This window comes from Capricornis sumatraensis, chromosome 1 (genome assembly GCF_032405125.1).
Source record: "Capricornis sumatraensis isolate serow.1 chromosome 1, serow.2, whole genome shotgun sequence".
Lineage (NCBI taxonomy): Eukaryota > Metazoa > Chordata > Mammalia > Artiodactyla > Bovidae > Capricornis > Capricornis sumatraensis.
Window position 1 is genome coordinate 173281001 of NC_091069.1, and position 14326 is coordinate 173295326.

General features: G+C 37.3%; 1 protein-coding gene across 2 annotated transcripts in view; it reads right to left on the reverse strand.

Annotated features, from left to right (window-relative positions):
- The window catches only part of KPNA1 (karyopherin subunit alpha 1), a 68507-nt gene that overhangs the window by 20913 nt on the left and 33268 nt on the right, over positions 1–14326 (reverse strand). The window contains exons 3-7 of one of the 2 annotated variants that reach the window (XM_068986598.1): positions 13989–14003; positions 13529–13545; positions 11306–11405; positions 8981–9075; positions 865–996 (exon numbers count right to left, since the gene is read on the reverse strand). In XM_068986598.1, coding sequence (XP_068842699.1) covers positions 865–996; positions 8981–9075; positions 11306–11405; positions 13529–13545; positions 13989–14003 — 359 coding nt within the window. The remainder of the gene's footprint in view (positions 1–864; positions 997–8980; positions 9076–11305; positions 11406–13528; positions 13546–13988; positions 14004–14326) is intronic. The other variant, XM_068986591.1, reaches the window with a different exon arrangement.

The following is a 14326-nucleotide window of genomic DNA, read 5'->3' on the forward strand; positions in this document are numbered from 1 at the left end:
CACTCATCAGGGAGTCAAATGAAACTGTTATGTGACTGGTAGAAGATCAGTAATATTAAAAGTATGCATGTGAATATACTTATGGTAATGAAGTCATTAAAAAGAGGTACCAGTTCTTATATATGCTTTACCTTAGGGGGGGTCTTATCCTTAAGTTACATTCTGTGCAGCCCTTGGAACATATCAGAGATCCAAATGGTTTACTCAGCTGATTTAAAATGTATTTTAAGCTTGCTTACAAAAGAAAACAGTGAGCCAAGAAATTAAGAGCAATAAAAATGCAGAAAACTTGACTCAATTTTGGGAAGTGGATATACTAGCAATCTTGACTGTAATCTTTCATGGGTACACACATATGTTAGAACTTACAAATTATACACTTTAACCATATGCAGTTAACTGTAGCTTGATTATACCTTAATAAAATTGTAGAATAAAATCATACTCATTTAGTAACAATTTGTATTTATGAGTTTGACAAAGTTTGCAATAATGAAAAATGCATTTTTTTCTAAGTGATTGTCTGCACAAAAGTAACAAAGACTTGCTACTTCAATCAACACTAAAGAGTATTACACACACACACACAAAACTCAGTAAGTGCTTACATGGTCTAAAATGTATATGTATAAGACTTCAAGAATTTCAGGGTTGGAATGGAAAAAAGGTTTTATGTTTCTAGGAGAAATTCTGCCTATATTCACTATGAAACTTCCTATTTAGATTAAGTTTAGATTTCTGGAACACTCCATGTGAGAACCATGGACTGTCATATCCAAGTGGTAACACTAAGACTCTTGAATATAAGACTCAGGAAAAACTGTGTTCTTTAACCTGCTTCTCTTTACTTGTTTCATCTTTTACCTGTTCCTGGACATCTTCAAACTCTGAGCTGAGCAACTCTATGAAGATAGGCACAGCTCCTGCCTGAATCACAATCCGAGTCTGAAGAGAATTTCCTGAAGCAATATTTGTCAGTACCCAAGCTGATTCAAACTATAAAGATAAAAATAATTTCATTATCTTAGTAGAATTTAATAGGTTGTTTACTTACAACAATAAGGTTTTCTTAAAAAAAAAAAAAACTTTTCTATGCATGAAGAAAGAATGTGAGATCATTATTTGAATATAATCTATCAGGTAAACACTATACTAATTTAATAGAAGAATTCCCCAAGAAAGAACCTTCATCAAGAATACTGATTGGGTATCTAAAATTTCAGATCCAGGTAGAGCTGACTGACATGAGACCACAAGAAGAATGAGGGAGTGTTTGGTACCATACTGTAAGGGTTAAGAAAGAGTATATGCATTAATTTACTTATTGCACAGGATATCCCTTGAAGGAATCATAATAAACTGTAAATATTTGCTACTTACATAGAGAGGTCTAGGTGAATCAGAAATAAGTACAGGAAGGATAAACACTTATTAGAGTAAAACCTTTATATACCTTTTGGCGTTAAACCATGTTTATTATCTAATAAAAAAATTAAATAATTTCTATAAAATAGGAAAAGTGAAGTGGGGAAAGAATATTAGTGTAAAATGTATAAAATAGAGGCAGAGTGAAAAAGGCGGAAGACAATTTAAATGATTAAGTAGACCAAAAGGAGTTAACAGGCATACAACTAACAGAAATGGCAGCTTTAGAGCATAAGAGATTCCAATAAATGAGCAGCCTTCAAACCAAGGCACAGAGGTAAGACTTTTTTAAAAAGAGCATTCCTAAAGGTTAATAAACTGGTAAACAGAAGGAAATTATGAAGGATTATGGCCAACAAAAAATACAGCACATTATTAATTGTACACATCTCTATGGTACCTTGACTCTTTAGCCCAAAAAGATGAAATCCAAGAATAAACTCTTAAAATCCTATTTAGAGTTCTTAATTAAACTTCAGCTTTATTTCCTTCTCCTGTTCTGTCTCCTATTTAATATTCTTTAATGAAGCATATACATAGGGGCAAAAAAATTTAGAGATATGCCACTTCAATGAGAATCTCAATTTAAAAATCATCAAAAAATGGAGCTGTGATTCTTAAGCTTTTGGGCCTACTGAAAGGTAGCTGTCATACAGAAAAATAAATCAATCACTTGGGGTATGGGAAAATGAAAGAAATGGGAAAGCAATCTGATTAGCACAGTCCAAAGATAAATGAATGAATGACAGTAAATTCACTTAAAGAAGGGGATATTCAAAAAAACCTACAAATGTGAAATACAGAAGTGAAATAAAGTGGTCTGAAAACCAGTTGGGACACTGATATTAAAGCAGCAGGGAAGCCAGACTAGGAGTACCACAGTTAAAGGGACTTTTTTTTTGCATGATAACTCCTTACTATAATCTTCCACGCTAGTAAAGTAATGCTCAAAATTCTGCAAGCCAGGCTTCAGCAATTCTTGAACCATGAACTTCCAGCTGTTCAAGCTGGTTTTAGAAAAGGCAGAAGAACAAGAGATCAAATTGCCAACATCCACTGGATCATCAAAAAGGCAAGACAGTTCCAGAAAAACATCCATTTCTGCTTTATTGACTATGCCAAAGCCTCTGACTGTGTGGATCACAATACACTGGAAAATTCTGAAAGAGATGGGAATACCAGACCACCTGACCTGCCTCTTGAGAAACGTATATGCAGGTCAGGAAGCAACAGTTAGAACTGGACATGGCATAACAGACTGGTTCCAAATAGGAAAAGCAGTACATCAAGGCTGTATATTGTCACCATGCTTATTTAACTTCTATGCAGAGTACATCATGAGAAATGCTGGGTTGGAGGAAGCCCAAGCTGGAATCAAGACTGCCAGGAAAATACCAATAACCTCAGATATGCAGATGACACTACCCTTATGGCAGAAAGTGAAGAAGAACTAAAAAGCCTCTTGATGAAAGTGAAACAGGAGAGTCAAACAGTTGGCTTAAAGCTCAAAATTCAGAAAACGAAGATCATGGCATCCAGTCCCATCATTTCATGGCAGATAGATGGGGAAACAGTGTCAGACTTTATTTTTGGGGGCTCCAAAATCACTGCAGATGGTGACTGTAGCCATGAAATTAAAAGACGCTTACTCCTTGGAAGGAAACTTATGACCAACCTAGATAGCATATTCAAAAGCAGAGACTTTTCTTTGCCAACAAAGGTCCGTCTAGTCAAGGCTGTGGTTTTTCCAGTGGTCATGTATGGATGTGAGAGTTGGACTATAAAGAAAGCTGAGCGCGAAGAATTGATGCTTTCGAACTGTGGTGTTGGAGAAGACTCTTGAGAGTCCCTTGGACTGCAAGGAGATCCAACCAGTCCATCCTAAAGGAGATCAGTCCTGGGTATTCATTGGTAGGACTGATGTTGAAGCTGAAACTCCAATACTCTGGCCACCTGAAGCAAAGAGCTGACTCATTGGTAAAGACCCTGATGCTGGTAAAGATTGAGGGCAGGAGGAGAAGGGGATGACAGAGGATGAGATGGTTGGATGGCATCACTGACTCAATGGACATGGGTCTGGGTGGACTCCGGGAATTGGTGGTGGACAGGGAGGCCTGGCGTGCTGTGGTTCATGGGGTTGCAAAGAGTCAGACATGACTGAGCGACTGAACTGAACTGAGAAGTTCAGGAGACTTTGAAACACTGAATATAACAAAATAAAAACTCATCTTAAATCACCTCTGTAATTAAATCACTACCCAAACCAATGTTCAAGCCCTTTTCAATCTGTCTGAATTGAAACTTGACATTTATACAGGCCTTTATATTTTAAAAGCATTATTCCCATACTCTTAGCTGTTCCTTACAACAACCCAGACAGAGATGCCTTGCTTTTCTAGTTTATGAATGAGGAAACTATCAGCAAAATATCCAATGATCATTAATGATTTGAGTAATGTAAGTCAAAACTATTAAAATAGATTACAGTCTCCTAATCTAGTAGGCTTATGGACCAAATCAGTTTCCTCTCTGAAACACACCTGTAATAATGACAAGAGCCTTTCAATTGCTTGTGGGTTTGGTATCCAGGGCACGTAATTTTGATTAATGACATGCCAGATTATTTAGGAAAAGCTAAAAGGAACACAGTTCACCTACAAGGTAGTTTCTTTTGCTTACTAGGAAAATTAACTAGTTTAAGAGAGACATTTGAAGTGAATACAAAAGCAAACCCTCCTACAAGAAGGAAGGCTCCAAGTTCAACAGAGTCATCAGCATCTGAGAACAAGTCAAAAAAATGAAAACTTGGAGGAAATGCAACCTGTAACAAATGAATAAAATCAGCATATACAGCAATCTACATCAAAGAGAGAAAAGGTCTGCAATGAGATTTTGATGCAAAAGAAATGGTAACAACAACCTGAGTAGATAAACAATATATTAAAGAGTATCAGGGCTTCCCTGGTGGCTCAGTGGTAAAGAATCTGCCTGCAATGCAGGAGATGAGGGTTCAATCCCTGGCTTGAGAAAATCCCCTGAAGAAGGGTATGGCAACTCACTTCAATATTCTTGCTGGAAAATTTCATGGACAGAGGAGCCTGGTGGGCTACAGTCCATAGGGTCACAAAGAGTTAGACGTGACTGAAGCGACTGAACACAACACACACACAGAGTTATCAATGAGAAGAAATCAGAATACTACTCCTCCCAGAATTGAAACTGCTGTTTGATGAGGTTTAGCACCAAAGGTCTCCCAGTGAAAGAATTCTAGATGCCAACGAAGTGAATAAAATGGAGAAACAAAACAAAATAGAGTGATAATGATTAGTAAAATGGAGAATAAGTAAATAATAGCCAGAACACGAATGGAAGAAAATTGGAAATTAGGACTTTTCAACAAAAGAGTGTACCAGAGTTATGTTTATTACTAAGAAGTGCATAACGATTATAACCTGAATCCAAAGAAGAGTCAAAGACTCTCTTGGTGAGACTGGAAATCAGATAGTAATTTTGCCATTACTGGAGACAGAAGGAGATGAATAACTATAACCAGAGAGCCACTGAAAACCAAATCATATTCATGGATTAATGAGGCATTAAAATACACACATATACACACACACACACAAATGGTGAAGATTACTATGATGTTTACCTTGTAAAAACTTATCAAGCTCTGTTTGTGCAATTTTCTACACCAAGTGTATGTGTGACATCTATGTATGTATGTGAGAGACAGAGAAAGGGAGGGATAGGCTGAGAATTCCCCATGTGTTAAACTCCTATTAAAGTGGTGCAAGAAGCAACTTTCTTCTTGTGTTTACATGTATTTAATATGTAAGTATGTTTTTAAAAAACTGGGTGAACTTTGAACTATGTTTCTCTTTCACTGGGTATTACAGTCATTATTTTTTGAGTGGGATGAATGTTTCAGCCTCAGGTCCCAGACTAGATTCTAACACGAGAGTTGATACCAAAAACAACTGCATAAAATTATATAGAAATGGCCAGAAAGGGTAATCTAAGTAAGTAACCATGCAACTCAAAGAAAAACTCGGCAACATGATGAAACGAAAAAATCCAAGAAATGGTACCATCAGAAGTAATACCCCAAATAACTATAATCTTTACTCCTCTTTGTTGTTCTAAACTACTATATTCTTAGTGTTCTGAGAATGGCATCATGCGAGGAAACAACCTGTCATGCAGCTGTGACTGGTTACAAATTGTAATTCCACTTATTTTTCACTGTCCAGAAATTTCTAAATAAGCCTACAACTGAAATCTGAAGGGCACACTGAAGATTTGGTATGTTCTCTCTTTCCCTTCTCAATCTCTACCTTTTGGTGCCCAGTTCCTTAAATAAGGAAAATAAGAATCCAAAACTGAAGTACTTCTGACCTCCTATCAAGTTTCCCACTCCAGGTTGAAGTACGCCTGGTTCCCTTTCTCCATTTGGATCAGGACTCTGTTGCTGGCCACTTTGCCGGTTCCACTCTGGTTCCTAGCAAATGCCAGGCTCACCTGGAGAGCAAGTGAAAAGAGAGGCTCACATCAGAAAAATAAACCCAGATATCAAACTCTGGAGAGAACAGTGCCTGAGTCATCTGAGCAACCTTTCAAGATAGGTAGAGGGCTCAATGAAGATGCGAAAAACATAGGAGGATGAAGGCTTACTGCAGTTTATCACATTAAGCTTTTAGTGTCAACAAGAAAGGTAGAAATGGGAAAACAAATTTAACTCAAATTTACAACTTCAAGAGGAATATCTGTTTAAAGACTGGAACTAGGAGGCAATTTACTTATATTCTAGCTATTTTTGTAAGTTTCTTTAAGAAGGTTTGGGAATACATCTCAGAACTGCAAAGGATAGTACAAAAATGTTGGACCTGGACTCAAATATGCAAACAAAGTAGGTCCAGGGAATACACCATAAGGCAGACCAATCTCATGTCAAGGCCTCAAGTATTCTGAGGCCTACATGTTAACAAGCTTGAGAACGCTGTTAGTTAAATGGCATAGTCTCCTTCCAAAGTCCTAGATTCCATTCACGATCATCTCATTTGAGGGCAAGTGAGTATTTAGGTAGCACTGCCCAAAGCAGGCATTTCTATCACCTTGGTTTGCAACACCCCATCGGTTTGGGGATGAGGAAAGCCAGAAAGACAGTGAAGAGACCTTTCACTAGGATTCACAGTTCTTTGTATATGGAATGAGGGGATTACATTTGTCCAAGGATTTATTAGTGAGTTAAGCTATCACGACAATGTATTATTACTCTCTTTCTTGAAGAGAAATGGCAAACATCTCATTCCAAAAGACACACTATTCAAATTTCTAATATGCAGGTAGGAGTATCAGTGACAACTCACATCCTAGTGTTCTCCAAGGAGACAGAGGAAGGAGTAGCCTCCAAGCTTCCCAGAGTATGCCTAATTATTTGACCATGAAGCCTCTTGGAATATATTTATTCCTCCTGCTTTTGGGGTAGTCAAGATTACCCATTAGTCACACTGGAGAAAGAATACTATGTTAAATGTACACAGAAGAAAATCTGAGGATGATGACAGGTTTGTTTTCTCTCTCAGTCTTTGGATTGCTAAGATGAAAATCATGAGGTGGTCACTTCCAGAGGAATCACTTCTTCATCTTTCAGCTTAACTAACAGTCTGTACAAGGGAGGAATCTGAGAATTTTGATACAAGCAAATTAAAGATTTCTGAAGGCTTTTATCTTCAGATATGTTAAGATACAAACTCCAGGATTACAGAATCAAAATGATGTAGAATTTACAAGTGTTAGCTAGGAGATGGGACTGTCTGAGAGAATATACTGTGCTCTTTAGGGAGGACTGGAGAGGGTAGGAATGGGGAAAGATCCAATTCTCTGACATTTTTCATCTTAGGACTAGATATACCATCTTCCTTTAATGAATCCATTAAGGAACTGGACCTCTTCAACCATCTACTAAAAACCAAGTCCAAGAGTAAATTTAGGATCTCCAAATTACTCCTGCTGTCAGAGACAGGACAGAAACATATTTTCACATAAACAAAATGGTAATTTTCCCTACCTCCCTCTTCCTATAAAGCTTTTCAAATGATAAACTGCAGTAAGGCTCTTCATTTGGTCCCTCTGGTTCTCTTGACAGGTTGCTTAGGGGCTCAGGCTCTGATCTCTGCAGTGTTGGTAGTCTGGATTTCCTTTTTTTTCTGAGAAACGTCCTCTTTCTTTGCTCTCTAGGTGAACCTGATTATTTTCCAGGTGTATGGTGATCCTGGCCTTAGATGGGGATCAGAATTACAATCCAGGAGGCAGCTAGCAAAACAGAATCTTAATTCAAATGAACTTGGGAATTAGTAAGTGTCAAACTGGAGAAGAAAACTGATGGGACACTGAAGTACTCTACCTTTTCTGGATTTCTTGTTTTTCCTCTGGAAGGAACTCATCACCGCAACAAAGGGTAAAAGAAAGACAAAGATGGGATGGGAAGAAAGGAGAGAAAATATCAAGACAAAGCATCAAGCTTATGAATTATCAATAGTGCTCTGGACAGTAAGGAACCTGGGGAGATGAGCTATTACTTATTAAAAAAATACCCCAGTCCTTATTGCAGCCTTAGAGTAAGGCAAAGGTAATTAAACAAGAGGATGAAAGTTATCTTTATGATTAACTTGTTATTAGCAAGTATCTACTTGGAAAAATAAGCCATTTTGTAATCTGCATGGGACCTAACTGATCTTTAGAGTTGCAGAATCTTTCTAAAAGGCTTGAGTCCCTCAGAAAAGATCCTAAAAGTGAGAGTTTAGGAATCACATAAATTTGTTAAAGAATAACACAGAAATTGATTCAGCTGGTTACTACAAGGAAGCCTAGCTACTGAAAAATTACCAGTTTACTTAAGATTGGACTATTCAGAAACAATATAGTGTTTTTAAATTTCTAGCTAACTTCCAAGATGCAAGTTAGTTCATGGTTCTTTTACTGTAAAAATAATCTAACACCAAAGTTACAGAATTTTCTCTTGGAATTCCTATACAACAGTACTGACAGAGTAAATTAACACAGGAGAAAGCACCCAGATTCCCAACAAGGCTACGTCCTTGTCAACTCTTTTGGGGTGGGGAGGGGAGAGGATTAATTAGAACCAGGTTTGGGAATCGGTGAGTCTCTGATCTAGCCCATGTTTACAAAGCCCCGAAAAAGCCAACAAGTATAATCTAAAAATCCTTCAAAACCAAAATTTACAGAGTCCACATTAGGTCCTTAGTGGGTCATCCTCTACTGCAAAGAATTCCCTACCAGCTAAGTATGATCCATAGTCATTATAAAATATAATCTTTTACATGAGTAAAAATGACAAGAATTTTAAACAGTAAAACCAAGGACCTGGATGTTTACAAGGAATGAAAGCAGCTTGCAATGGGTTATCAAGAACATCACTATCAAAAAATTAATCCTTCAACTAGATTAAAATAAGCAACAAATCTGTATACAAAATATAACTTTGCAATGGAAATTAAAATATGAGGCAAGAAATGAAAATGGTCCGCACCTGCAGTGTACAATTCTCTTTTCGTTTGAGGAACTCCACAAACCTGGCCACTACTCCTGGTGTGCTGATGACTTCATCAATAGGAGGATTAGGTTCTGTCTCCCCATAAAATAAAAGAAGAAAAACAATCCTTTAATTTCAAGTCAAGGACTTTATAAAGCTCAAACTAACTTCATAATATCCCTCCCTCAATTTAAGCATCTCTTTCATGTTGGAAATCTAAAAAAGAAAAAAAAAATGTAAAATTGAGTTCGGTCCCTTTGAAACTAGGGTAGCTTAAAAGATTTCAAAATAAGGGATGCCTTAACATGAAATGATGGGCAGAATTCCTAAAAATTAAAAATTACTGCCTCTATTGTTTTAGAAAACTTAGAAAGTAGGGGGAAAACATCAAAAGACAACCACTGTTAAGTCTTTTTTTTTTAATATAAATTGTCTTAAGAAACTGGATTAGGAGATTCTGATTTTACAGGATCTAATTTTACAGCTGTAGTGATAAGTAAGGGCCAGCAAAAATAAGAATGACTTGCCAAATTAATCTCATTTTCATTTATGACAACAGAGTATCTTAAAAATAAAGTCAGTCAATAGAAATTTGTTGGGTAAATAGATAAGAAATGTCCTAAACAATTAGCACTGTAATTTCAGCAAGAGATCTGACCAAGTTTTTGATGACATTCATGTGGCTCTGGAAGAAAAATGGCAGCTGGATGACAGCACTACTAGGGACTCTCAGCCAAGTCAATGGACTCACTGGAAAGAGATGACTAATGGTTCAGTGTTAATTTGGAGCAAGCTCTAATGACATATCCTCTGCCTGGTTCAACATTTTTATCAACCATTCATAAAAACACAACAAATAAATTTGATGATTACATTAAAAATGAATATGCTAGATTACAGAAACAATATATAGAAAGAACAATAAGTCAGCAACAAGCTGGCAATAAAATAACGGGTAGAGCAACATTCAGCCTTTAAAGCAATTTTAAAAATTCACATGGCTACATAGACAAAACCTGAAAACAGTTCATAAAGGGAAGTACTAGGGAGTATGCTGCTGCTGCTGCTAAGTCACTTCAGTCATGTCTGACTCTGTGCAACTCCACAGACGGCAGCCCACTAGGCTTACCCATCCCTGGGATTCTCCAGGCAAGAACACTGGAGTGGGCTGCCATTTCCTTCACCAATGCATGAAAGTGAAAAGTGAAAGTGAAGTCGCTCAGTCATGTCCGACTCTTAGCGACCCCATGGGCTGCAGCCCACCAGGCTCCTCCGTCCATGGGATTTTCCAGGCAAGAGTACTGGAGTGGGTTGCCATTGCTTTCTCTACTAGGGAGTATAGACCGTTGAAAAGACAATGAAACATTACTATGCCATGGCCACCAAAATAAATGATGCTAGCCTGAAGTACATTTTTGGAATACATAGTTTCAAAGCAAGGAAGACAATCTCCCACACACTTTAGAGTAATAAGAATGTAATAAATATCATATTCTAATTATCACATTTTAAGAATGGCTGGCAAACCAGAATACAGGCAGGGAAGTAGCAAAGTGGCAAAAGGCCTTAGAAAACCACACTGTCTGAGAAAATCATTTCAGCATGCTGTAAAGAGGTAAGACATTTTTAGAAGGGAGTGGGGGGGTAGGGAGGTATTTTTAACAGGTTGCTGTGCACAAAACAATTATCTTTTTCTATGGTGGTATGTTTTCATTCTAGTTTTCCTCAAGAGATATATTAATTTATCACTAATGATTCCAAATAACCATAACCTACTATTGAGGGGCAGGGAGGAAGGCCAACTATTTTAAGTATTTACTATCAATATTTCTATGTGGCTTAGAGTTCCAGAGTTCTTATATGCACAGAAGACAAGAAGTATCACATCTCATCCTACTCTAATTATTAAAAAAAAAAGGCAGTTATCCTTTCCACTAATAAATCCATACTTAAATCAGCAATAAACTGCTAACATTAAAATCAATAATCACTACTCTTCCAAGTGATACTTTAAGTTTTTCTTAAAAAAGAGTAGGGTTTCTCATTTTAAATTAACATGGAATGTTGCTACTCTTATCACTTTAAGCTCTTTTATAAAATGCCTCAGATATGAAAATAATGCCACCTTCTGGAACTGGTAAGATCACACAAATAAAAAAAAAGAAATAAAAAAACTAGCCATGGCTCATAATATACATGTCTATAAGCATCCTTTTATTCTGTTGATAGACATACTCCAAAGCAAGTTATCTATGTGGAAAAAATAGATTATGGGAAAGTAATATTCTGTACATAAATGAAAAAAACATATTCAGAACTCACCTTTTGAAAGCAGTTTTCTGAATTTCTGTGTTGCTGAAAGCTGTTGCTCTGGGCTATTGGAAAATATCATTTCAATCATGTCAGAAGTAATAACACCACCCTGGAATCATGAACAAAAAGCATATATAATAAAATTTTAACTTAAATTCAAAGGAAAACAAAGATAAGTGGCCAAGTTACTGAGTTACACAAAGGTAGCATAATCTTTGCATGTATAAAAGCATGAGATGATAAATAATGCGATGAAGCCAAAAATCTTTGTCTATCATTAAAAAACTCACAACTGTTGAGAAAGTAACCTTAATAATAAACACTAAGATAAGGCATTTATTCTTCTTCCTCTCCTGCTCATCACATGGCTGGCTGTTCCTTGCATTCAGATTAAATGTTAAGTTCTAAAACAAGGCTTTTCCTGACCTCCAAATCTAAAGCAGCTCCTCGCTCTCTACCACATCATTCTACTTTAATCCTATGCCCAGCCCTTTTCACTATCATTCTTCTCAGTTACCTGTTTATTGCTTAGGTCCCCTAGTATTCTATAAGCTTCATGAAAGCCAAACACCCTATCTTACCACTTTATCCCTGATGGCTGGCATACTGTAGATGTTCAACAAATATTTACTTAATGAATACAGAGTAGTCTTGTATAAATCACAGATTCTAGCCACTACCAAATTCAACAGCTGACTCTTAAGGTTTCTATTTTCTTGCTTTATAAAAACCTTTCAGTTTTCCACTAGTCTCTTGCTTTCTTAGTGCTTTCCCAAAACCCATCCGCAGCATTAGTAAACTTACTTCTCAGGATCACTTGTCACAATGAAATAAAGTTCTTATCATTTCATGAAAGGTAATAATAAGATAAATAGAGGAAAACTGCACTAAGTTGTATATGCTAGATGGTTGGTAAGCAATATCTAACACTTAAGAATAACAAATAAAGGATAAAAATGGTAGAGACATAACAGATGTTGAAGAGATCAAGAAGAGATGGAAAGAATACACGGAAGAACTGTATAAAAAAGATCTTAATGAAACAGATTACTACAGTGGTGTGGTTAGTCACCCAGAGCCAGACATTCTGAAGTGCAAAGTCAAGTGGGCCTTAAGAAGCACTGCTGTTAATAGTTAGTGGATGCAATGAAATTCCAGCAGAACTATTCAAATTCCTCAAGGATGATGCCATCAAGGTTTTGCATTCATTATGTCAGCAAATCTGGAAGACCCTGCAGCGGCCACAGGACTGGAAAAGGTCAAGCCTCATTCCAATTCCCAAGAAGGGTAGATCCAAAGAATGTGCTAACAATCAGATGAGTACTAACCACTGTACTCATCTCCCATGCCAGTAAGGTCATGCTTAAAATCTTACATGCTAGGCATCAGCATTATGCAAACCAAGAACTTCCAGATGTCCAAGCTGGGTTCAGAAAAGGAAAAGGAACTAGAGATCAAATTGCCAACATTTGCTGGGTTAGAGAGAAAGCAAGGGAACTTCAGAAAAACATCTATCTATATTTCATCAACCATGCTAAAGCCTTGGACTATGTAGATCATGACAAACTGTGGAAAGCTCTTAGGAGAGATGGGAATACCAGACCATCTTACTTGTCTCCTAAAACACCTGTATACGGTCCAAGAAGCAATAGTTAGAACCCTACATGGAAAAACTGATTGGTTCAAGATTGAGAAAGGAGTACAACAGGACTATCTGCTGTCACCCTATTTGTTTAACCTATATGCTCATGAGAAATGCCAGGCTGGATGAGTTACAAGCTGGAATCAAGATGGGTGGGAGAAACATCAACAACCTCAGATATGCGGATGACACCACTCTAATGGCAGAAAGTGAAGAGGAACTAAAGAGCCTCTTGTTGAGGGTGAAGGAGTGAAAGAGTCGGCTTAAGACCGAAAATTTAAGAAACAAGTATCATGGCATCCGGTCCATTACTGCACAGTAAACAGAAGGGGAAAAGGTGGAAATAGTGACTGATTTCCTCTTCGTGACTCCAAAATCACTGCAGGTGGTGACTACAGCCATATCAGAAAATGACTGCTTTTTGGCAGGAAACTGATGACAAGCCTAGACAGTGTGTTGAAAAGCAGAGACATTACTCTGTTGACAAAAGATCCGTATATTCAAGGCTATGGTCTTCCCAGTGGTCATGTACGACTGTGAGAGCTAGACCATAAAAAAGGCAGAATACCAAAGAATCAATGCCATCGAACTGTGGTGCTGGAGAAGTCTTCTGAAAGTCCCTTGGACAGCAAGGAGATCAAACCAGTCAATTTTAAGGGAGATCAATCCTGAATATTCACTGGAAGGACTGACGCTAAAGCTGAAGCTCCAGTATTTTGGTCATCTGATGCGAACAGATGACTAACTTGAAAAGTCCCTGATGCTGTGAAAGACTGAGGGCAGAAGAAGAGAACATCAGAGGATGAGATGGCTGGTCAGCATCACTGATGCAATGAACATGAACTCAGGCAAACTCTGGGAGATGGTGAGGGACAGGGAGGCCTGGCATGCTGCAGTCCATGGGGTTGCAGAGTCAGACACAATTGGGTGACTGGACAAGAATAACCCATGGCAGAATGAAGCATTCTGCTCTTAAGAGTCAGAAAAGTAACTTTTCAAAGTAACTTTGAAACTTTTAAGTCTGATTCCTGAATAAACAAAAGTACTTACATGATCCTGTTAAGACTATGCTTTCACAAATATCTTTTCTTCCCTCTCTTATCTCTTTATCATGTAAGATATATTGACTTTACATTCACAGTATTTAAATACAGTTAGCTTTATATCATAGCAAGTTAAAGGATATCAAAGAGTGAAATAACTCAAGGATTTTTCTCCTTCTGAGGAAAAGGTTAGTAGATCTTCAGCTGCATGAAGGACAGCTATCTCATGTTATGAGGATGTATGATCTTGTCATTGTCTTTACCTGAGACTCAGTTTAAAGCGCTGCATATGGATGCCACAACGATAAGAAGTAGATTGGGATAGTTAATTTTATGCATTAACTT